The sequence below is a fragment of the Pituophis catenifer genome, unplaced genomic scaffold (assembly GCF_029215685.1).
Source record: "Pituophis catenifer annectens isolate HBS135680 unplaced genomic scaffold, rPitCat1.0.hap2 SCAF_2, whole genome shotgun sequence".
Lineage (NCBI taxonomy): Eukaryota > Metazoa > Chordata > Lepidosauria > Squamata > Colubridae > Pituophis > Pituophis catenifer.
In genome coordinates this window covers 91,692,459-91,718,526 of record NW_027256882.1, presented here as the reverse complement: position 1 = coordinate 91,718,526, position 26,068 = coordinate 91,692,459, and the positions used below count along the sequence as shown (strand labels likewise).

Genomic DNA, 26,068 nt, shown 5'->3' with positions numbered 1-26,068 from the left:
TTTACTACTGCATATCATCCACCAGAGTGACCAATGAAATTCAGATTCATGCCTATGTTTGAACCATGACTGAAAGGGGCCCAGATCATGCATTTTGCACTCAGATCCTAAAAATTCTCATGCCCCACTAGTTTCTCTAAGACTTTTCCTAAAAACAGAAGGTTGGATATTGGGCAGAAGTCATCAAGTATGGTTGAACCCAGAGATGGCTTCTTTAGAAGCCATCAAACCATTGCCTCCTTCAAGACAGCTGAGACAAAGAAAGAAAGATTCTCCCAGGGTAACAATAAACAGTCTACTTGAGAGTGGTGATATCCAATATTTGGGGTGGACATTTATAACTGCTTGTCTACCCTTTCTTCCATCTTTACCACAAATGTGATAAAGTGAACTCTTATCCGTTAAAAGTTTAGTGCTTTGGTTTAATGCTTAATTTCAATGTCAGTCTAAAGATACCAGCAAGTTCTATTTGAGGGACAACAGTTTTCCCCTGCTATCCATTGTTTCAGTGGGCACATTTTTTTTCAATAAAATACACCAGGACCCAACTTCTGAATAGGAAGTTTATTTCCAGCCCTAGTTCCTGTAATGATTGCTGATGAGAAACAAAGCACAAAATTATTTTCTCCCTCCCACGTCAATCAAAGCCTTAAAATATGATTTTGTATCTTTCAAGAAAGACAATGAACAGAATTAATTTTGCAATCATATGCATCTTTTCTTTCCGCAAATTGAGTCTTCCAGTCACCCATATGAGCCGTGGTGGCACAGTGGTTAGAGTGTAGTATTGCAGGCTACTTCCGTTGATCACTGGCTGCCAGTAGTTTGGCAGATCGAATCTCACCAGGCTCAAGGTTGACTCATCCTTCCATCCTTCTGAGGTTGATAAAATGAGGACCCAGATTGTTGGGGGCAATATAATTACTCTGTAAACCGCTTAGAGAGGGCTGTAAAACACTGTGAAGCAATATATAAGTCTAAGTGTTATAGTGCTACATACAATGGCGGGAGTAGCAGCAGGCAGTGACTGCCTGGAATGAATCATAAAAAGTAGTGTATTTTTCAGAGTATAAGATGCACTTTTCCCCGCTAAAAGAGGGTGAAAATTTGGGTGTGTCTTATACACTGGATGTGGCCCCGTCCACCCAGAAAATGGGGCACGCTGAGGCGGCAATAGGCTATGGTAATCCCTGCAGCCTGTAACAGCTGATTTTAGGGAGGCCAATCAGCTGCTTGTCCTAATCAGGCTGTGCTGAACAGGCTGTTTGCTGCAAGGAGGCAAATTGCTGGGAGGCAGAGGCAGATTTTTTTTTCTTGTGCTAATCAGGCTGTGATGAAACTGAAACTGAAACAGGCTGTTTGCTGCAAGGAGGAAAATTGCTGGGAGGCAGAGACAAAGGCAGATATTTTTTTCTTGTTTTCCTTCCCAAAAAAGGTAGGCGCATCTTATAGTCCAGGGCGTCTTATACGCCGAAAAATATGGTACTTTTCCTTTTGCCAAAAATTCATTTTAAAAATCAAGATTTGAAACATACCTATAGTAAAGCCTAGCAGCCACTTCAGATAGTAAACAAAGTTCCTGAATGAATGTTAGCAAATGGCAATGAAATTATAGTAGTACATATACAACACAAGTCACAATCAGGATCAGAGTTTCAAGTCAGTATGCTCAGATTTAAATCTGGGCATGATCAACAAAAACCAGAATAAAGGCAGGTCAACTGCTTTTCATTTAGGTCAGATATTGTAGCTTTGCTTCTGATTTAGCTAAAGGGTGGAGAACAGGATCTGATCTATTCACAGGAAAAAAGGAAAGCCCATTCATTTTTAAAAGTATCTTTAAACCTTGACAAAGTGGAATAATATTGATTACACTCTTCATTACACTGAGACATAAAAAGAAACTGTAAATCTGGTATTGCGCAGTCTTTCCAATATTAATCTTTTTTTGCAGTGTCCTATGTTAAACAAATCCATAATTGTTCATATAATGAAATGTAGTATCTAATTAAAAAGTACATTCATTTTTTAAAACCATATCAATCTCTGTAATACCATAAGCACAGTTCATAAGCAAATATATTTTAGATAAGTAAATTTTCTATTTGTAACGTAAACTGAATGCTAACCCTTTTTAAGTATTCTTTACCATGTCTAATATGAAAACAAATCTTTTGCTAAATTAGCCAACTTTTTTTTTTTTGGATATTTTTTTTTATTTTTTTAAAACAAAAAAATAAAATAAAACACTTCTTTTCAAAACGAAGCTTTTGCTCCGGTCACAGATTAAAACAAATCATTAACAAATCTTATTTTCAATTAAACACAACTCAATATTTTAAACAGATATTTCCCTCAAATCTATCTATTTAACTATACCATTATCCCCAAAAACCTGTTACTTAAATCTTAAATCCTATCCAGTTAACAATTCATTTTTCTCTTTCATTTGCTTAGATGGATATTTGACAATATAAATCATACAATTATATTAAACAGATTAAACATTCATTAATTATTTAATTATTATTAAACCTAACTTACGCATTTTATCTTAACAATCACTCTCAACATACACCTCCTCGTTTTAATTATCCCACCTCTTTTTATTATCTTTGATGTTAAACCAATCATTTCTATTTCTTGACTGTTAATCACAGCATAGCCCTTTGTTTTAGCTATTAAATATAGCATATTTTTATTTTTTGGCCATTACCCGGCATGCCCTTTGTTTGGCTGTTGAACACAGCGTATTAGTTTTGTTTTTTGGCCATTACACGGCATCTTCAGGTTTGTTTGGCTGTTGAATACAGCATCTCTATTTTTGTTTTTTGGCTGTTACAAGGCATATTAAGTTTCGTTTTGGCTGATACCCAGCATGACCATTTGTTTGGCTGTTCTATACAGCATATTATAACTTTTTGGCTGTTAAATACAGCATGTTCATAGTTGGTTTAACAATCTCTACTTAAATCTTTCTTTGTTGTTTCCCTCCATCTATGCATTGCTTTTCATTTAATCATATTTTTCTTTATCTTTTTTCATAGCATTCATAACATTTTAACCTTAAGACATGGTTCTTGCTTAAAACATATTTTTAAGTATATTTTTAAATTCCTTTTAACATTTTCAATTAATCATATTCACCCTTATTCTTTATCTTGACATTTTACTATTAAAACATATTTCTTGCATTAAACATATCTTTACATGTATTAATTAGTTTCATTTAACAATCTTAATTTCTATAAAAGCCTCCCTTTAATTTATTACAATCATCTTTACTTTATTTTATTTTTAATCACATTATCTTCATTTCCTTGTCTGCAAACATAAATTTATTTCCATTTTCCAAGTTTTTAATTTTATTCTCTATAAATCCAATTAGATCTCTTTTCATAGTTTTATTCCAGATATAATGTATCAAATCTCTTTCTTTTAGGGCTGCGCTAAATCCTTCTTCTATTCCTGCGCCAACATTCAAGTTAGTATTTATTCAACTGTAGGAGTTCCATTGTAAATTCCTTTTCTTTTCACCCGAGTCCAGCTGCTTGCAGTCAGGAAAGAAAAATCCTCCTCCACAGTTCAGCAATTTTTTTTTCTGTAGAGCTCAAAGTTCTCATAACAAAGGGAGGTTACGAAGTTCCTCTTTATGCCAGATGGTGTCTCTCTATAATCCACATTTCCCATTAGTCATGCAAGACTCCATTTTATTTCTTATTATATAACCATCGACTTTATTTTCTTTTTTAGTTAAAAAAGTATCAAATCATCTTTTTTTTCCCTTAGTCCAATTCAGATTTTTAAAGTGTTTAGTCCTTTTACCAAATCTCTAAATTAAGTCTCTTAGTTCTTGTTCCAAAATTAGTTGTTTCTCGGGTCTTTGTTCTTTAAAATTGCAGTTTCAAAATTTTTTTTCCAAAGCCCCTTTGTTACTTAGCTGCTGTTTTAGGCTAGGGGTCTTCTAGTTACTGATATAGCTCCAAATGTTGTTACAAGCCTAGGTTGTTGTCACTCACCCGGCTTCAAAAGGTTCCGTTTTACTTCGCTTTCCTCCACTTTTCCTGCCTGGTTGCCCCAGCTTTGTGGCAGCCGCCGACTCACAGGGTTCCCTCTGACCCGAGGAACTTGCCTGTTCCTCTCGGTCTCCCAAGGCGCCCCTTTTCTTCCCCTGTCCCTACAGGACAGGTTCAGTCCGCAGACCCATTGGCGGCGGTTCGGCAGCCGGGGTTTTTGCGGAACTCATCAGAGCCCACTATTTCCCCGATTGTCTTGCCGCAATGTCAACCGGAAGTCCCCACTAAATTAGCCAATTTTTAAGTTTGCAATAAATTTAAAATTCTTCAAAATCTTTAGTGAGGAAGGAAATGAATTTGAAAAGATTAAGTAAACTTTGGTGTTATTTTATGCAACAAATGCAATAAAATCTGTAAATATTAAAGATGTTAATATGCTATTGAATTATATTCCAAAACTGAATCTGATAAAATTCTGGTTGTATCAGAAATTGAAGATTACAAAAAGAATTATTCTGAGAAATTGAAAAAGTGGTATTATTCTAGACATTAAGGATTTGTTTTGGGAAATATGTAAACCCACAATAGCAAAAAATAAATAAATAGAAATCGAAATATGCTGGACAACTCCCTTGGCTTTTTCCTTTGCCATGCAAATCATCTCTTTCAGATGTCTCTTTCTGCCATTGCTTCAATGGTACATCAGTTGTCAATAGATACTGTTTGAAACAAAAACATAATTCTAGGCAATGTTCACATCTCCTTAATATGACAGCGTGTTGGATTTCAATGCCACGCTGTGAATGCAGACACCAGCCTTCCCCAGGCTAGAGTACCAGTTGTGCTAATGTCTAATATATATAGAAGTCAAAAGACTGAAGTGGGTTGCCTACTGAAATTCTGAACTACCTAGAGTGATGAGCAAGACTGTTTCTTCCAAATGAGTGATCCTGACAAGTGGGCATGGGAGTTCTAGGAATTAATTCCTCTTTCTCAGCTTCTCTGATGAAGACAGCTCCTAAATTGGGGGCGGGGGAGGGGGGGGGAACAGAGAAATTCAAAAATTTACTCTGTACACTTTAGTAATATTACGAGGGTGGGATTAAACAATGATATAAGGAAAAGATTTCATATTCCCAGCCTTTGCACTGCTGAGTTCTGCCTGCTCCTAAATGGAGTGTGTGTGGGGGGTGTTCTGTAATATGCTCTACCCTTGAAAAATATCCAGAAGTTTCAGCTGATGCAGAATGCAGCGGTGTGGGCAGTTATGTGTGCTTCAACATATACCATTGTTCCACAAATTGCATTGGCTGTCACTTTGCTTCCAGGTTCAATTCAAGGTGCTGGTTTTAACTTTTAAAGCCCGTCATGACATGGGACCAGGTTATCTGAGGGATATCAGCCTGGCAGAGGCAGTTCTCTGCTGTGGCGCCCTGCCTTATGGAACATTCCCCTCTCCAAAGTGAGGTTAGTTCTTAATGTTCCAGATCTGGCTATGTGAAACAGAATATGTGTGGATCATTTTAGGGAACAAGGGGAAGAGATGTTGCCTGCAAAATAATCAAACAAGTCAAGAAGGAATCCTTGGAAACACTCAGAAACATAGGAAGGACACACCTTCCTAATTGAAGTTTGGATCTTTAGACTTTCAAGAGTCAGTTAATGTAGCTTTATTTGTAAAGAATTAGTTCATCTAATTTCCTGTTTGATTTACTAGGCAGGACTGATGTTATTGTCATCAGGTCTAGAGATCCAGGGGGCTGGTGACATTTTAAGATGTCTCTATCATTGTACTTAATATTTACTTTCCCTTATGTCTTTGGGATTTTAAAAATATTTTAACACTGATTGCTTTATATTTTTAATAAATCATTTTTATATGTTCATTGTTGTATACTTCCCAGAGTCACTTTTTGTGAAACTATACAAATTTGATGGTTGGTTGGATTGAAGCAAAGCAAAACCTTTTACTAATTTATCGTAAAAGATTATTATATAAATATACACTAAGAATGATATGAGAACACAATTTCTTTTATACCATGTAACTGGTCTGCAGAGATTATCTATATATGTACAATATGTAATTTGTATTTATTTCTTTTTCCATACTATGTAACCGGATGGATAAAAATTGTATTATTATAATTTCTTAATAAAACATTAAAACCAAAAAAAAAAAAAAAAAATGAAGCAAAGCAAAACCTGAATGACAAATTCATTATCTCAACATTTTAAGAGTTTGATTGGACCCATCTTAACTGGAAATATTCATTAACTAAAGGTAAAGGTGGTTTCCCTGTCCAGTCATTTCTGACTGTAGGAGGCAGTGTTCATCTCTGTTTCTTAGTGGAAGAAACTGAGGAAGCCAGTGTTATCTGAAGATGTTACTATGGTCATATGGCCAGCATGACTATATACCAAAGTGCATGGAATGCTGTTATCTTCCAAATGAAGTGGTACCTATTTGTCTACTTGCATTTGCATGCTTTCAAAACTGCAAGATCGGCAGGAATGGAAGCTCACCCTATTGCATAGCACTGAGGTCTCGGATTTGGGCTGTCAGTTTTCCAGCTGACAAGCTCCATGTCTTTAACCACTGAGCCATTATTCCCTCATCAATTCACTAACTACATAACTGGATTTACTTTCTGGCAATTAATCTTGGAAAAATCTGAAGGCCCTTCAACTTCATTTTGGACCCAATGTCAGCTGAGAAATCTGAATTCCCCTTTCTTTAAAGCACGAAAAGGTAGCAAGCCTATCATAGTCACTAAGTGTGTGGGAACTGTTCAGTAAATATTTCCCATTATGGGCTCACCTTCTGTGCTTGAAACAGCAGCGCCTGCATTTTAACAACCAGCCACGATGGAAAGAGAACAGAAATAGATTGTACAGTGAGTTCCAAGCACAAGAGAAGCACATTAGATCTCATGTGCCTTCTCGTGTTAAATAACTAATTTTCTAAAAGGAACTCAAGATAGAGATTGATCATCACATTCCAGAGGAGTTCATTCCTCCATGTCATCAGAAAAGATACAAAACCAAATCATAAGGTTGTATGTTAACTTAAAAATAGCTGTACCCTAAAATAAAACATTCAAAAACTAGATCTGTCATTCAGCCATTCATGTCTGCTTAAGCATAAAGCTCACTTGGAGGTGTCATTAATCAAGGCTACAATCCTGCATGAGAATTTCATGCAGACACAGGCATAGAACATTTGCTCCTGTGATTGTACATATATGAGAGAGATATGTATGTGCAAACATATGCCCATTTGAGAGGAATATGACAATCATATCTTTGAACACTGGCAACCAGTGTCTTTGAACATTGGCAACCAGTGTCACATGGTATTTATCCTCGCTGTTCTACTCATTTAGGAGGAGGCAATAGAAGAGGTGAAGTGATCATCTTTATCAAGATTCAACTCAGACTCTGAGTTGAATCTTGTTCAGACTCTGAACAATGAATGTATCACTTGCAAAGAATATTCCATTTAAGCTGATAATATGGGGAAGTTCAGTTTCTAGAAAATAATGCTTTCACCCACTCCTACCTCCTACCTCTCTATATCTTTATTACAGCAGGTTATACTACATCTTTTCATACCTCTACAAATGCACAGAGGAGTTCCATGGGCACAAATGATGGGAAAGGGTATCTTTCAGCAGACAGACAAAAGCTGGGGAAAAGGGTGTGAGAAAACTGGAAACTGGATGAGTTGTGATAAGACAGGACTCAGTTCTTTCAACTGAAATGTAATAATCTTTTTTTGTGCAAGGAAGTTGTTCCCATATTTTAATCACACCTGAAATGAGAAGACATCTACAGACATTCTTGAATCATGTTCATCTTGCTGACTAAACAGGCACAAGCATGCTGTTTTCTTGGCAACAACATGGAAGTGCCTTGCCACTGCCTTCTTCCAGGATGTTTTCCTAATTTCCCAGTCTACCCTACAGCCCTGGAATTCACTGACAGTCTTCTCATTCACTCAACCACGGCTGAACCTGCTCAGACAAGGACATTCAAGGGCTTCAAAACTTTGCACTGCTATTAGCCATGTAATTCTAGTCCAATTTAAGAAGGCAGATAGGAGCTTATAATATAATTTTGATCAATAGGTTCCTGGTATTTAAAATGTATTTAATTATACCAATTTTAATTTTTTTAAAGCAAAAGTAATCCGAAAGTGACCTCCCCCAACCAACCAATCAAAAAAGATAAACAAATATCAACATTCAAAACCATAAAACAAGATTATTACCATAATTGTGGAAACACATTAATGACATAGCAACACAGGTTTAGCCAAACACGTGGACAAATATGTCTTTAGTTCATATCAAAAGTTAATCCTAGAGAGATTTGATAGCAGACATAAATAAACAAGAAAGGAATCACAACACAGAACATTTGTGTCAGTAAGGCTCCAGAGTAAACGTACAGTAATTGTAACATCTGTTAGATTGTTGTTAGCCACCCAAGGTTGTGTGTTGTAAGATGGGTGGCCCAATAATCTTTTAAAATAAATAAGATTGCATCCCCACTTCAACTTAATTGCTGAACAAATATATAAAGATGATGATCCAATAGACATCCAGGTTACAATTGTAACAACAAGAAACATATGAATTCATAGTTATGAAACCAAGAATACTTTCTTGTGAGCACCAACTGAATTTGGCTTTGATTATTCATTCATACATTCAATTATATAACCACCCATCCCAAACACATAACATTGAATTTGGCTTTATGCTCCCCAATCCTGAAAAAGGCTGTGTTTAAACATGTATTCCTTTAGTAATGGAAACACTTTGCTTTGGGCTTCCTTTAAACCGAAAAAAAACTGAAAAAGGAAATTGATATGGATACTTTACTTGATTTAATTTTAAGAATATTAATAGTAATCATCGAATTATTGAAATTAATTTCTGCAGTTTTGAAAAGAATAGGTCACTTAGTCTTCTTGAAATATCCACATCTCCTTCTGTCTCCTCACACAGGAGGATCCTCACATTACTGTCAAAATATTTTCCCCAAATCACTCTTCACAAATTCAGAAGGGGGTGAGTATCCAGAATATGTGCAGTGCCACACAAATGTTTTCCCATATTTAAACACAAAGTACTGCAGGTGATTAATTACAGACAACAAGAGGAAAACACTGAGCGAATACATGCACACTCACAAATCCCTTAGATATAAAAATATTTACATGCATTTATTTATGAGGCCTTTTTTTAGCTCATGCTGCAAAATCCTGTGTATCTTCATAGAATTCTAAAACTAAAATTGTTTGAGTATGTTTAGCATGAAAAGCAAAATTTTCACATTCTTCCTTATTTTAGGGCGGTGTGTGTGTTTGTGTCTGCTTAGTTTGGTAATATCTTCCCTAATCAGGAACTTGAAGAACTGAAAAGTGTGCATCTCATTTTGATTGAGTAATGGATTTCTAAACTATCAAAACAGATACATGTGAATGAAGTTTACCTAATAGAAAAGACATCCATTTGCAGGGGTGGGTTCTAAATTTTTTTACTACCGGTTCTGTGGGCGTGGCTAGCTGGTCAGTCTCATTTCTGGAAGGTCCTCGCACTTACGACCAGTCCTCACACTTACGACCAGCCCTCGCACTTACGACCCGACTCATTTGTTTGCTTTTAACACTGATCAGCTGTAGGACGGCCCTTTGAAGCCCCGCGCCAAGAGTTTAAACAGTTTTTTTCCCTCTAGTCATCAGCTGGGACTCAGGAGGCACCAACAGATTGGGGGTAGGACCAAATAAAAGGTAAGAATAACGTGGGTGGGGGGGCGGTGGGGGGGCGGTGGGGTGATGGGGAGAACCGGTTCGGTGACGTCATATCTACCGGCTCGGCCGAACCGGACCGGGAGGAACTCACCACTGCATTTGCCACAAGATTCAACTTTTGGGGTGAATTATTTAAGTCTTAGTTAAAAAAGCAGAATATTTTGAATGTTTTAATAACACTCTTTTGGAGGGTAAACTTTACGCTAACTTTAAGGGTGCTACAAAAGTTAAATATCTACAGGTAATCTTCACCTAACGACCCTAATAGGGACTAGAAATTCCATTGCTAATTGAAGTGGTTTTTAGATGAAACATTACGTGACTACATCGCTTAGTGATAGCAGTTCTAGTACTCCCAGTTGCAGTTGTTAGGCAAGGACCGTGCTGTCATTAGGCAAAGTCCTCCCAGTTTTGCCCTGCCAGGATCGCCTTGTTATAATTCCCCCATTAACAATTATGTCTTCTCCCCCACCCCCACTTATCTCTGTTAACAGTTAACTGGAGTTAACTGTATTTTGGATTCTTGACATGATTCTTTTTATAGTTTAATATATTTTTAAAAATATGTTTTTAGTTTTATAAAAATGATTGGTGTAAGCCAAGAAAACAGTAAGTAAGACATAAGCACAATCACAGTTTCATTTAGTGACCACTCCTTTTAATAACGGAGTTTTAAAAAATTGGGATAGTTAACTCCGTGGTGGCTCAGTGGCTAAGACATTGAGCTTGTCAATCAAAAGGTCGGCAGTTCAGCAGTTCGAATCCCTAATGCCACATAATGGGGTGAGCTCCCATTACTTGTCCCAGCTTCTGCCAACCTAGCAGTTCGAAAGCACGTAAAAAATGCAAGTAGAAAAATAGGGACCACCTTTGGTGGGAAGGTAACAGTGTTCCGTGCACCTAGTCATTTAGTCATGCCGGCCACATGACTATGGAGATGTCTTCGGACAGTGCTGGCTCTTCAGCTTTGAAACAAAGATGAGCACCGCCCCCTAGACTCAGGAACAACTAGCACATATGTGCAAACGGAACCTTTACCTTTTTAACTCCACAAACTTCATCTATGCCAAAATTCTATCCTCTGCCTGGAATGCTTCACTATCTTTCAGTACTGAATCCCATTTGCTTCTGCAAACACAACATCAAGGCTCAACACTTCTGCTGTTTCCGATACTACAATGACAATAGGTGAGAAACATTCCTTGAAGCCCCAGTCCAGGATTGAAACAGGAAGCCATTGAAATGGAGAGAGCAACAACAAGCAAAGGATATATAACTAGTTAGCTGTTCCATGCAAAGGGGTGCGATGGGAAGAGGAAATTAGTGGCAGCTTATGATGGAAGGCAAAATGAAGAAGCCCAGACTGTAGGTAAGCCATGGGTTCATGATTGGCTAGAGTTAACCTGCCAGCAGGACCATACTTCACTCTGTTGCTTTGCAAGAACTGCTGATCTCCCCAAACATTACAGTATAGAATCAATAAGCTATAAGCACAAAGAGGGACGGCATATTCAGACAGGAATTGGTCTGTTTAGAGTGTGAGGGGGATGAAATTCATTTCCACATTTTTCCAGCATACACTTCTTAAACCCATGTGCAAACCAGAATGCAGTGACTTCCAAATCTCGTTTTCCACATTCACAGTTGGGAGTTTCCCATCTGGAAAAATACATATATTTGTGGGGAATGTACACAAAAAATAGTAAACAGAGTATATATGCTAGAAAAATAATAAAACCGGAATCACAGGAATTCTTAAGAAAAGCTGCCATCGACGTTGATGAAAACAAACACTGAACAGTATATTTTTTTAAATAGAACCATACTCTAATTGAGATGTGAGCTTACCCCAATATGCTGAACAGTGCATTTATGCAAGAGAGCTGTGCTGGTGAAGAAGGTGAAGGAAAGTCAGCAATAATGCAAATTGCAGGTATGCTTTCCACCCACATCCAGCACAACTCCCACTAAATCCTGCTACATCATTCATCCTGGCACCATGGAACCAAGCAGTCAGAAAGTCAAAAAAATGACATTGCCTTTATCTTCAATCTGACTTCACTTTGAAATCTGTGTTACGTCCAGCACAATAGTACAAACCTAACTGGGAAAAAGAAAAATGCTTCCCTGTTCCTCTGCCACCCTGCTTTGCTTCCCTGCTAATTCTGGAGGGTGTAATTTTCCCTTCTATGACCAACATGGAATGCAGCAAGACAGTCAAGGTAGAATTGGTTGCTCCATCCCTTCTTCATAGAAGGTCTTGAGAGAAAGCCTTATAAATACAAAAAACTAGTCTGGCACAAAGAATGGTCTTCTACTCTCTTTAGCTGACAGGGAAATGCTATGCTAACATTCTTCTTCCCTTCCCTCACCACTGCACTATAACTCATTATTTCATGCCACAAGAATGTTTCTGGTAACTTTTCAAAGCTGCTTTCTAGAGCTCTAGCATTAATGTCATCTTCTACTTGCACCTATTTTGTTCTACCATGCTCTTCCTGGTATCCAATAATATCATGCCTTTTGTTTCTTTAGATTTAGACCCTTCTTTCTTTCCAAAGTTTGGGATGTCATATAACTTCATCTCCCACCATTCCAGGTTTTCTTCTCCAAAGAATTCAGTGATATAGATTAAGCTGAGCAAAAAAGCATAGCTGATGAATACATCTTAAGATAATAAGCAAAAATATTAGCATAATTTTTGGTGGCTCAGATGTTCCTTCTATAGATGAATGAATCAGTAAACCAGGAAATCTTCCAAACTTGACTTTATCTGAATAGGAATATTAATCAAATTCAAAGTAAAGAATCAAAGACTGCCTTGTTCCAGAGACATTTAGTCATAGTTCCCTGACTCAGGAAAACTGGGAAACTGTAACACATGGAAGATTTCTAGTTTCAATAGAAGAGAATATATGTAGCTCAGAGTTGAACTGTGAAGTCATTGGTGCTCTCTGAGCATGGCACCAGATTCAGAAAACACTGAGGACTCCACTTTCTGGTTTGACGGTTCATTCATGCGCATAGGCAGAAATATGACTACTGACTGGCCGAAAGTTATTCATAAGATACATAACTCTTATTTTAACACTGTAACCACACTATTTGACTGTAACTGCAACATGCAATTAACTTATGAATCTTGACATTTTTTTATATTGAGCAAGAAATTTTCCATCCTCTGAGCCAATCATTAAAGAGGTATTCTCAATTAAAGCAGAATCATCTAGATATTTGAGTGGAGGAAAAGAGAAAAACTAGGTTCTTCTGAATAAGCAGATAGCTCTGCTATCTCTGCAAGGCATAAATTAACTGTGGCGGTGAACAACAGATAACATGTAATCTGCAAAGGAAAACAAGATGCTGCAGGCAATGGACAGGTAAGCAGATACTAATCCTACACCTACAGTAACAGGATTAAAACTGAATTACTGAACCACACCAAGCAAAAACGATATCGTTTAGACCAACATTTTGGAGACCAAGAGAAGCATTTAGCATTATTTTCCAGGGATGGGTTTGGAGGTATCTTAACTTCTTAAATATGCCCATTTCAAAATGGCAGGAAACTCTTTGAAATGGAAGATCCTAGTGTTTGGGGAAATAGAAAGATAGCTCTACTATTTTGAGCACTTGGGTCTTTTCAGATATTCCTGTGTGGAAATTTTTAAAAAATGGAAAAGCCTTCCAAAGAGGACTCTTCAAAGCACAGGTAGGCAAGGCTGCCTTCCTCCAGATATTAGCGAACCATAACTCCCAACAGTTCCACTCACTTTAAGGGTGAGAGATCTAGAGCACCGCATATTTGCACCATGCTTTAAGGCTAAAGTGCAGCAATGAGAAGCTAATGTATTGGACCAGTTGAATATCAGAAATAGTTTTCATTAGTTGAAAACCTCTGAATATGGGGGCTTGTCAAGCCCCATACTATATGACCAAGGAATAAAAAAAATCATACTGACTTCAATAGGGAGTTTTAAAGCAAAATTAGGGATATGATATAGGACAGTGATGGCGAATCTATGACACGCGTGCCAGAGGTGGCACACAGAGCCCTCTCTGTTGGCACACGTGCTGTCGCCCCAGGTCAGATCTCCGTGGCGTTTCTTTCGTGAGCTTCTGTTTCCCTGCAAACGACGAAACAGAAACTCGTGAAAGAAAAAGATCTTACCTCTTGCTGCGCTGCTGGTGTTGGGATGCCCCGACTCCCGCCAGCCAGCTGGTCTTCGGGTCTTTGCTGTGCATGCATGCATGTCCACGCATGCATACATGCATATTTGCATACATTCATGCGCGCATGCACCTTTCATCTTGGGCATACACGCACACACAGTTTAGGCACTCAGTGTCTAAAAGGTTTGCCATCACTGATATAGGATCTAGGAAACTGTGACAGGAACCCCAGCCTTCTTTTATAAGGGAGTTCATTAAGACGTAATCCTTGAATATTTTGAATCTGATTCTTAATTGTTTCTACAGTCAACAACTTGGACATTCCCACAGACTATTGCTCATCTTCCCAAATCCATAGCTATCTTATTATTATAAAATCCATGTTATGTCACATATATTGCTAAACCAGGATTTAAATAATGGGTTTATTTAACAAGACACAAAAACCCAGTCTATATGAACACTATACAACAAAGGTAAGTTCATATATCACACCAATCTCCAAACTAATCAACTTCATTATGGCTTACTAAGAGAGGTGATGTGAAATCGTTTCCAATGCACAAAGCTTTCATAAGCCTGACCATATTCTTCCAAATCTCAGATGTTTGCAAATAATAGTGCCAGTTTCTGTACGCCCTGACAAATATGGTAATAATATATAGAGATTGAATTCAAATACCAATGATAAAAATATGCAGTAATAAGTCTTACTGGTATTTTAACATTCCTGTTATTATATATTGATCTATTTTATTGATTTCATCCTGCCCCGAGATCCATTTATAAAGATCCATTTATAAAGGTACAGCAGTTGCAAATATTTTAATTAAAAATTGCTTCAGAATTAAAGGACTATCTCACTAATGTGGTTGGAACAGGGACTGCACTGTGAAATTCAAGAGGCGCTGAGAAAGCCTCTGGCTATCTACTTGATAGTTTTGACTTAAACTTTACACTTTTTGGACCCGAGTGAACTGGTTAAAGCATGAAACCACTTAAACCAACAGCCTCTTCCACATATACAAGAAATGCAATTAATTCTTGTTCCAACTGCTTTTCTTCCTGAAGGAAACTGCTTTGCTTTGAAGAGCTTCAAAGGGATGAACAATAAGCCATAATTTAGTGCTATGATAGAGCCTAGGACAACATGGTCCAGCCAGCATGAAAAAAGAGATTACACACGATTATATTTGTTTCTAACCACCCTATATTGTTCTTATGCACCAACCACTGCATGAATCAGTTTTAACATTGTCTTTCCTGGAAGAATCAAGACAATAAATGACTGATTCAATCTGGTTTCTTCAAATAAACCATCATTAAAAATAAACACATTTACCCTAGCAGATCTGTTAATGACAAATTACTGTTCACTGAAATTACTGTCCCGCTCAATTTTCCTTTTGTTACTACTTTGAAGGAACATGGCAAGATGATCTGAACACTTTTTCTAACAAGGTACTGATATATCTGAATGCAATTTTCTTATCTGCCCAAGCAAGCACAATATAATCTCTGCTTTTTTTTCACTTCCTAGTGTCTACTAAGGAAGTGATTCCTCATTCATATCAGAAATAAAAAGGAGGGGGAGTTGAGTCCAGCATGTCTGAGTTCATCTTAAAGAAAGAGAGAAAGTAGTGATGAATATTGTATTTTAAGCATGGCACAAGGGCTTTTTTAAACAGAATTTCCTGTCTAGAAAACACCACCTCAGAACAGATTGTGTTTCTCAGTAACTTCCTAGTGTAAAGTCTCTGGAATATTTGCATGTCTTATTAAAGTGTGAACAGGAGGTTGCAACTCTGACTCCTTTAGTTCCTAGGGTCAATTACGACATAACTGGATGCTCTGAATTTAGTTAGAAAGAGGTTTTACTTCAGCGGGAATGTAGCAATTACCTACAAGTGCTCAATCTTGACAACTTTAAACTATATGGATTTCAACTCCCAGAATTCCCCACTAGCATGTTCCCGTGTCAAGAAACAATGGTCTGTATTCATCTCTCCACAGGCCACATACATATATACTCACCCACATAATGCATATTAAAGGCCAAATACTTGTACTGGAAGAGGGGATTGTTGTTTAGGCTACTTCTTTGGATCTGTTGGAAAAAGGAACTGACATCCCATCGGTATAAGACATCCAAAAGCATGATGCTTGGCACCCGTAAGGCCACATTCAACATTGCTTCCAATTTCTCCTTTGCAGCCATGCTGTTTCTTTGTTGTGATGTGGGGCAGACTGTAAAGAACCAAAAACAGCAAGTAAGTTTAACAGTTGCCATAGATGTAATATTGATGAACATTGCATTTATTTATTTTAAGATTTATAAGGCTATCCAATTTGCTGTGTGACTCTGGGCAATGTATCAGCAATAACTGAATATACAAATACAAAAGTGTAAAATAGTAACCAAGCACACAACAAAACAACTTGGGGCAGGAGGTGCTATCACTCAATCAGCCGCTAATACCAGGGGGAAGGGCCAAGTCTTAAGGCTTTCCTAAAGGCAAGGAGAGTTGGGGACAACTATATATTGGTGAGAGATCATTCCAGAAAGCAAGGGCAACCACAGAAAAGCTTCCTAAATGCCATAAGATGCCAAAACCCCTAGGGGAGCATATGGGGGCTAGCTAATGTTCTTGGGAGGAGATCTGTCAAGTAACCCAGTCCTATCTCCAGTGTTACCGTTATCTTGAATCATACCTCGAAACCTACTAGGAGCCAGTACAGCTCACAGGGTCGCAGTATTTTGTGGTATAACAAGCTGAACCCATATCTACCCACAATGCTGCAATAGTCCAACTGGGAGGTGACTAAGGTGTGACTGACCATGAACAGGGCCTTCAAGTTCCAGAATGAGTGTGACTGGTGCACAAGACCCAGTTGTCCAAAGGGTCCCATAGTCATAGCTGCCTCCTGCTCTTTCAGTACAGATTGTTCACCAAGTCTGGATGCTGTAGTGCCATCTCATCCAGAACAAATGATGGAAACACTGCAATTTCCAAATCCAGGAGACCCAAAACCCATAACCACTTAGTTTTAACAGAGTTGAACAATAACCTATTCTGCCCCATCCAGATGGTCCTAGCTTCCAGACACTGGGAACAGACTCAGCACTTCACCAGGACAGCTGAGGACAAAGACATACAGCTGGGTATCATCAGCACCTAATCGTGAATTAAGTTATGACCTCTCCCAGTGGCTTTACATGGATATTAAAAAGGAGAGGGATAAGGCAGAGTCCTGAGGCACATGGTATATCATGGTCAATGGTACCAAAAGCTGCTGAGAGATCAAAGAGAGCCAGAATGGATGCACCACCACCTCACCTTGAGCTTGCCATAGGTCACTAACAAGCACAACCATACCATACCCTGGTTTGAATTCACTGAAAACTCTGGGTACATCCAATGAATATTCAAATATACAGTAGTGGCCAAAATTGTGGAAACCTTTTGGGAAAAGTGTATTTTTGAGGTTTGATAGTTAATAACACTACTTTTTTTTTTTTTTTTTTTGCAGTAGTACCATAAAATTCCCATATTTTTCAGAGTATAAAACACACCGGAGTTAAGACGCATGTGAAGTTGAGTGCAAGGACTGTTCGGCGCAGACTGCAGGAATGTGGCCTAAAATCTAGAATTCCACAAAAAAAAGCCACTTTTATCTCTCAAACAAAGGTTGAAAAGCATTACATTCTTGATTAAATTATCTTTCCATTGATATATAATTTTATGGTACTGCTCAAAAAAAAAAAAAGTGGTGTTATTAGCCATCAAATCTCAAAAATACACTTTTCCCAAAAGGTTTCCACAATTTTGGCCACTACTGTAGCCCTAGAATTTGTCATGCTAAACTAGTCTTCAAAAGGAAGCAGAAAAGCTGAGCTTCTGTTTTAATACAGCACAGCTTGAATGAACAGTAGGTAAATAAATTGAGTCGCAGCATGATGGAAGACAAATACTACTATACAGTAAAGCCTGTAAGTATGGATGGAGATATAGTCCAAGTTATCTTTTCAGTCCTGAAAATAGAATAAAAACATCACTAAAATAACAGAATGGAAACATTCAATTGCCTCTCATCACTACTGAGTTTCCCTCAAGATAAGAAAAGAATTAAATGACTACCTTTTAGATTAAAAAAAGCAAGCCTACAGATCGTAGTCTTTACCACATGATACAGCTTAAACTCCTTGCAAACTTTGAATGTTGTAGGGATTCTCATCAAGCCTTGCCTTTATTCTAACAATCATTAAGAAATGCATTTTCCTTTAGCTAAGGCACAAGTTTCTGTTCCAATAATTTGCTAACGATGTTCTGCACTCTACAGATGACTAAAGGAATCTCTTTAGAAGGAATAATAAATTAATATGTCTAACATTTACCTGCCACATTCAAATTGATTTCTGGAGGAGGGGGCACTGGAATAAAGAAAATGTAGTGGCTCCACAACATCAGGTTCTTCAATTAGGCAAATTTAATGGGAACCAAAGAATGGGAGTTCAATTCATGCTAGCATGTTCAACTACATATTGCAGTTTTTTGAACCCAGGAATGTAATAGGTAAGAAGACTTTCAAATAGCTCCATAATAAAAAGCAGTAGTTCACATGGAAGCCTCCTTACAAAAGACATGCCTTATGAAGCAAAGCTAACTTATGTCATATACAGTAACTTGAGCCAGTCATAAAAAAGTGCCCAACATATTTATTTTATAAATGCATAAGGCTGCCCAACTGTACATACAATGAGGCTGGATGTTGATACCAATAATAGGATGAATAAAAATCAATTATCTTTTTTAAAAAAGGGTGTTTCTTCTATTTAAATAAGATTTTTTTAAAAAATCTGTATCATAAAAATGAATATAATCAGGAACATAACTTCTAATAGATATTCTGTATTACTTTCTAAAATGGAGATTTTTCTAAAAAAAAAATCACTATAAAATGGGAAGAGAGCAGCGTCCTGCAGTCACATGACAATAATTTGTGACATTTTTTGCCAGTTTCCAGCATTTTCTGTGTGACATAAAATGGTTGGCACTTACAGATATGAACCAATTTACTCCTTTATTGAGAATGTGGCTTTTGGCAGGTATATACATCCACACATATATGCACAATATAAATGTCCTCATTTATTCAGCCAGGAAAAGTCTCCAAAATTAGTTTCAGCCAGAGCCGAGAACTATAGGATGACAAACAGGAGAAGTTGAATGTTCAGCAGGATTTTTGTCTCTGTTATATTGCTATTTCTGTCTATTCTTGGGGAGGGTGAGAGAGATCTTACATTCTGCTTGATAACTGATCTCTTTCTAAAAGTAAATGATAAAAGTGGTCAACTAATACAGGGATTTTGGAATAATGGAGAAAACTTTGGGAAGGACTATGGCTTTTTTTTTAAATTTTTTTTATTGAATTTTAAACAAAGATATAAAGACAATACAAAAAATACGAAGACATTACAAAGACAAACAAATTCCCACCACCAACCTACCCACACCATACTTTACATATATGTTTTGATCATCATCAGAATATATAATGCTTTATAAGTTAATATATAAATGATACATTGTCAATTCAGGTGTTTTAAATTAGAAATAATCTTGCATCTCCTCTTTATTCATTTCCGGTTTTAATTTTTCTACCCTATTCTCTTTCATCTATATTTGTACTGATTTTCTTTTCCAGCCATTGATACCACTGGTGCCACACAAGATAGAATTCACTTTCTTCTTTATCCTGGAGTTCTAGTGTCAGTCTATCCATTTCGGCACATTCTGTTATCTTTGAGATTAGTTTGTCTTTGGTTGGGAGTTGGTCTGATTTCCAATTTTGCGCGAACAGTAACTGTGCTGCTGTCAAAATGTGTATGATGAGGTATTTTGTCTCTTTGTTGTGTTGTGTTGTTATCATTCCAAATAAAAAAAATTCTGGAGTGTTTTCTACTTGTTGATTTATTATTTCTTCAATAATTTCCTTTATGTCCTTCCAGTATTGTTGGGCCTTTGTACATTTCCACCAGGCATGGTAGTATGTCCCCTTTTTTGTTTTGCACTTCCAACAGTGTGGGGAGGCGTTCGGGTATATTTTGGCTAAAGTGGCTGGTGCTAAGTGCCATCTGTAAAACATTTTTATGAGGTTTTCTTTGTAGGGTATGGCTCTTGTCATTTTGATGTTCTGTTTCCACAATTTCTCCCAGTTTGCCAATTGAATGTTGTGCCCTATGTCCCTGGCCCACCTTATCATATTTTCTTTTACTGTTTCTTCCAATAATTTATATCTAAGAAAGTAGTTATATAATTTGGTTATCATCTTTTGTTCTGGGCCTTGTAAAATCTTGTCCAATTCGTTCAAATTATTCGAGATTCCATATTGCTTTTTATCTGCTATGTGTCTTGAGTGTATTTGAGTATAGGGCCACCAATCAATATTTATGCCGGAGTTTTGGAGTTGCTGTCTTGGGATAAGTTCGCCTTCATGATTCAATAAGTCTTGGTACCGCATCATTTTTCCTATTTCAAAAGTGTTCGGGTATATCAATGCTTCCATCGGGGACCACCATTTTGGTATTTTAGTATAGTGAGTTCTCTTAATATCTTGCCAGATCTTGAATAATGAAGCTCGAATTATATGACGTTGGAAGTACATGTGTTGTTTATCCGATCCGTCCCATAGGAAAGCGTGCCATCCTCTTATTAAGTCAAAGCCTTCTAAATATAAAGTTCTTTTGTTGTCCAGTTCCATCCATTCTTTAATCCAGGTCAATCCTGATGCCTTGTAGTAGAGTTCCCAATCTGGTATTGCTAGGCCTCCTTTGTCTCGTGAATCCTGTAGGGCTTTTATTTTAATTCTGGCCTTCTTTCCCTGCCATATGTAATTCATTGTTGTTTTGTTGAGGTTCTTAAAGAAATCTCTTCCGGGGTGTATTGGTATCACTTGATATAAATATAGTACTCTTGATAATATATTCATTTTTATTGAGGCAATTCTGCCCATCAATGAGAGTTGTAATCTACTCCAAATTTCCAAGTCTTTTTTGATTTGTTTTAACAATTTGGTATAATTATCTTCTTTGATTGTAGTTGCTTTTGCTGTCAACCAAATACCTAGGTATTTTATTTTCTTTACTATTTGAAGTCCTAATTCTTGTTCTAATTTCAACTGCTGTGTTTGGGTCATATTTTTCGTCAATACTTTCGTCTTCTGCTTATTTATTTTGAGGCCCGCAACTTCCCCGTATTCCTCTATCATTGTCATCAACCTGGTTCCAGATCGTATTGGGTTTTCCAGTATGAAAAACACATCGTCTGCAAAGGCAAGTAATTTATACTCCTCTCCCCGGATCTTAAGGCCTTCTACGTCTTCCTCCTTCCTGATTTCCGTTAATAAAACTTCCAGTGCAATTATAAATAATAGAGGTGACAAGGGGCAACCTTGTCGTACTCCTTTCTGAAGGTCAAAAGTTTGTGTCATGTCACCATTTATTGCAATTTTGGCTGTTTGACAGGAGTAAATCTTTCTTATCAATTTAAGGAATTTCTCTCCGCAATTCATTAATTCAAGTTGTGTTGTAAGAAAGGACCAATTTAAGTTGTCAAAGGCCTTCTGGGCATCGAGAGATATTAAAGCTATTTCCTTGTCTATCTTCTTATCGTAATATTCTAGTATATCTATAATCGTTCTCAAATTATTTTTAATCTGCCTCCTGGGTATAAAGCCGTTTTGGTCTGTATGTATGTATTTATGAATTATTGTTTTAAGTCTCTGCGCTAATATTGACATGAATAGTTTGTAGTCCACATTGAGTAATGAAATGGGTCTGTAATTTCTAATTTGGGTCGGATCTAAATCTTCTTTGTGTATTAACGTAATAATGGTTTCTGTCCATGATTTTGGGATTTCAGCTGTCAATAATGCTGCGTTGAAGACTTGTAGCAATATTTCGTCTATTTCTTGTTGGGAGTGTTTATAAAATTCAGTAGGAATTCCATCTGGTCCTGGAGTTTTATTGTTCTTTTGTTTTTTGCGAGCTTCAGTCAATTCAATCATTGTTATGGGGCGGTTCAGGGTCTCTCTATGCTCTTCTTCGAATTGTGTAATATTCACTTTACTAAGTATTTTTGAATTTGGTCTTCCGGGACATCTTCCTGCCGATAGAGATTCTGAAAGAATGTTTTGACTATGTTTTTCTTATCTACGTGTGTGTGGAATAAAGTTCCTGATTAGTCCTGGAGTTGGTGTATAATTCTTTTGTCTGTTTGCTTTTTTAATTTATGAGCTAACCAGCGTCCAGTTTTGTTTGCATGTTCAAAGTTGGTCTGTTTTGCCATTTTTATTTTTTGTGCCAAATCAACTTTTGTAGTCAAATTCAATTTGTGTTTAGCCAAATTAAGTTTTTGCTGTGCTATCTTATTATTAGGGTGCTGTTGTAATTTAGTTTCCTCTATCTTGATTTCTTCCAATAAGTCATTCCTGATTCTTTGTTTCTCTTTTTTTCTTTTTGCCACGTATGCAATGGTTAAGCCCCTAATATATGCTTTCGTCGTGTCCCATAAATTTTGTAACGATGTTTGGTCCTTTGTGTTAATTTGGAAAAATATCTTAATCTCCTTTTCTATCATTTGTAGATACTCTTTTTCCTTTATAATACTTGTGTCCATTTTCCATCTCTTTTGTTTTCGGGAGCCTTTCCAAATTATTTTAATGGGGTTGTGGTCGGCCCATATGTTAGGCATAATTTCTACGTCGTGTGTTTCTTTACTTAGTTGGGGTGTCATCCAAGCCATATCCAATCTTGACCACGATTGATGTGGGCCAGAAAAGTATGTGTACTGTTTGGTTGTATTATTTAATTCTCGCCAAGTGTCATGTAGACTCATTTCTTGTACCAAATTCTTGAATGTTTGTGGCAGTGTCTTCCTTTTGATCTTATTCTTCCTGTTACTGTAGTAGTCTTCTCGTGTGTTGACAATTGCATTAAAATCTCCGACAATGCAGATATTTTCATAATCCAACTCTTTTAATTTATCGTGTAATTTTTTATAAAAATCTATTTGGTTTCCATTTGGAGCGTAGATGGCTACTAACAGTATTATTTTTGTTTCCAGTTTTACTTCTATTATTAAGACTCGACCCTCTTTGTCCACATATATTGGCTTTGTTCTTATATGGTCTCTAACATATATTACAACTCCCCTTTTTTTACAGTTGCCTAAGGATGTGTACATTACTCCTAATTTTTTATTTTCGAGTAATTTTTTCTGTTGTTTTTTTATGTGTACCTCTTGTAACGTGATTATATCTGCTCCTAATTTTTGCAGTTTAGTGAATATCTGATGTCTTTTGCTTGGTGAGTTTAGACCATTTATATTTATAGAAATGAGTTTTAGTTCTTCTTCCATTCCTAGTGTTGTTTATTTGTCTGTTATTTTAAGTTTTGTTGTGTTTCTTGTGACTCTTTGTGTAATCCCCATCATTTCCTCCTTCCCCGGCTTTCCCTTCTTCCGTTCCTTGTCCTCCTTGTTTGTTGGTTGCTCTTCTTGGTCACTGGGGTTTGAATCTTCTCTGCCTCCTCTGCTCTCCTGTTCTCCTTCATATCCTAAATGTTGATCTGCGAAGTCCTGGGCTTTTTCTATGGTGTCGATTCGAAATTTTCTTCCTTCCCAAGAAATGAGTACTCCTTCTGGTATAAGCCATCTAAATTTTATCTTGAGTTTATTTAACTGCCGGGTTAAGAAGTTATATTCTCTTCTCCTATCCCTGGCCCTTCTCGGTACTTGTTTTAGCGTTAGAACTTCCCTCCCTTTGTACATAACTGTCTCCTCTCTCATCTTTCGGTATATTTCTTCTTTCATTGTTTTTTTCATAAATCTGATGTGTACTTCTTTAGGGAGTTTGTTTCTTCTGGCATAGTTTGTGAAGGCCCTGTAAATTTCATCGATACCACCTCTTATTTCATCTTTATCTTTATGTGTCGCCTCTGCCAAGATTCCAACCATAATTTCGCCCAAGTCTTCATCTCTCTGTTCTTCTATATTTTGAAATCTTAAGTAGAAAGATGCCTTTTCCATTTCAAGAAATGTCAATGCATCTTCTGTGTCTCGACTCCTTGTCGCTTGTTGATTCTCCATCTGTTCCAACCTGGTAGCTGTGGCTTCCGCCTTTTCCTCAACTTTATGGATTCTCTGTTCGTTTTCGGTTATATTTTGTTGAATTTTCTCTATTTTCTCATCTATATTTCTAATCTCATCTTTAATTTCCCCTATTGTTTGTTCATGGTTCCTTTTGGTTTCATCATGATTCACGGTCATCTTATCTTCCATCCTTTTCATTCCCTCCTGGATCATTGCAAGGGCAGCTTGGATGTTTTGGATACCTATGTTAGTCTTTTCTTTATCTGTTGTTTCCCCTGTCTTCTGCTGAACCGGGGAAGCCACCAATAGTGTTTGGGTTGGAGATATTTTCTTGGTTGATTTAATAGTAGTTGGTATGCTTGAGGTTGCCATATCTATTATGCTTATTATTTTTGCCCACAATTTCATAAAATTCTCACATATAGTGTTTATAACCTGGATGCAGGATTATTTTTACAAGGTTTTTTCAGAATATTTCTAATTAATAATACGATATTGGGAAAAGAGCAAAAAGGAAAGCAGGGGGGGAAGCAAGAGAAGGGGGGAACAACGGGGAAAATGTAAGCTTCTAACAATTCATTAATTACCTTATTCTTCAATTACTTACAGAATAAAATGTATTTTATTATAATAGTTCTAAAATAGTATCAATATCAGTTTAATTATAGTTCTATCTAATTATTTAAATTAATTTACTGTATATGAATAAATTGATTAAATATAATTAAAGATAATATGCTATAATTGTTTGATTAATTTCGAATAGACAAATTAGACAAACTGCTTAAGAGAAAAACTAATAAGTTATTAAAGGTTATTTTCCGGGTCTGGTATCTTATGATATATAGTAGAATAAACTTAAATCGTACCAAGTATATATATATTGTCCATTAACTATAGTCTTTTATTTTTCTTGGTGTTATGTAAACTTATCTTTCTTCCAACCAAATACGGTTCCAAAGGTCTGAATCACCCTGTTCACTTTGATTATTCCACCATCCAATTTAATCTATAGTCCTCTGTGTTCCTATTATTTGAATCCACATCCGGTCCCAAGGGTGTAATGTTATATCCTCTATTTAAGTCCTTATCGTCTGGTTCATCAGCTATTAGTCAATATTTAAATTGTTCAATCCAAACAGTTCAGTCTCTGGTAGTCTGGTAGTCAAATAATCAAAGTCCCTCACACTTTGTATCAGTTTTGTATCCTAATCTTCGCAAGAAGTATCACTAAAAGATAGTTTGTATAAATCCACTCCAATCAATTTTACCGGAGTTTGTCCCAACTCTCCTCACTCTCCCACAAACGTTTTCTTTCTCGAATTATCTAGTTCAATCCACTCTGGCAACTCCTCATCAGTAAAATCCAATACAATCAGTATATAAAGATCCGTCCAGGTTCCTCTCCTCTCCTCCGATCTCCGGCACTCCACACTGCACACGCTCTCTCCGCTCACTCCGGTGCTGCACGGTCCGTTCTTATTTTATTTTTTATCCAACTCACTCCGCTCAATCCAGTCCACACTTATAAAATCCAATAATAATATCCAAATCTTTTTAAATTATTCACTATTCTCGTCGCAGTATTCATAGGAATTACCTTCTTCCATTCTCACTGTACACTCAGCTGTTCAGATTTTTGCGCTGTCACTTTGCTTTCAAAATGGCTCCGTTCCGATCTATCTTCCGTCGCCGCTTATCCTCTTTCTTTTTTCGGGTTTCTCCTCCACCAGTGCTGCTTCTTACTATCAGGTAGTTTTTTGGGTTTTTCTAGATAATAGTCTTCTGTTGATGACCTCTTATAGTTTTCAATCTTCGCTTCCCTCTTATACAGTTATCAGCGCCTCCGGCCAGCCCCGTAAGGCTGGTTTTTCCTCACTCTGGATTAAGGGCTTTATCTTGTACCT

At 37.0% G+C, this 26,068-nt stretch overlaps 1 protein-coding gene across 1 annotated transcript in view; it reads right to left on the bottom strand.

The window, feature by feature from the left end:
- The window catches only part of RNF145 (ring finger protein 145), a 75,277-nt gene that overhangs the window by 38,659 nt on the left and 10,550 nt on the right, over positions 1-26,068 (bottom strand). The window contains exon 2 of the mRNA XM_070937178.1: positions 16,045-16,257. Within this exon, the coding sequence (XP_070793279.1) occupies positions 16,045-16,228 (184 nt within the window). The 5' untranslated portion in view covers positions 16,229-16,257. The remainder of the gene's footprint in view (positions 1-16,044; positions 16,258-26,068) is intronic.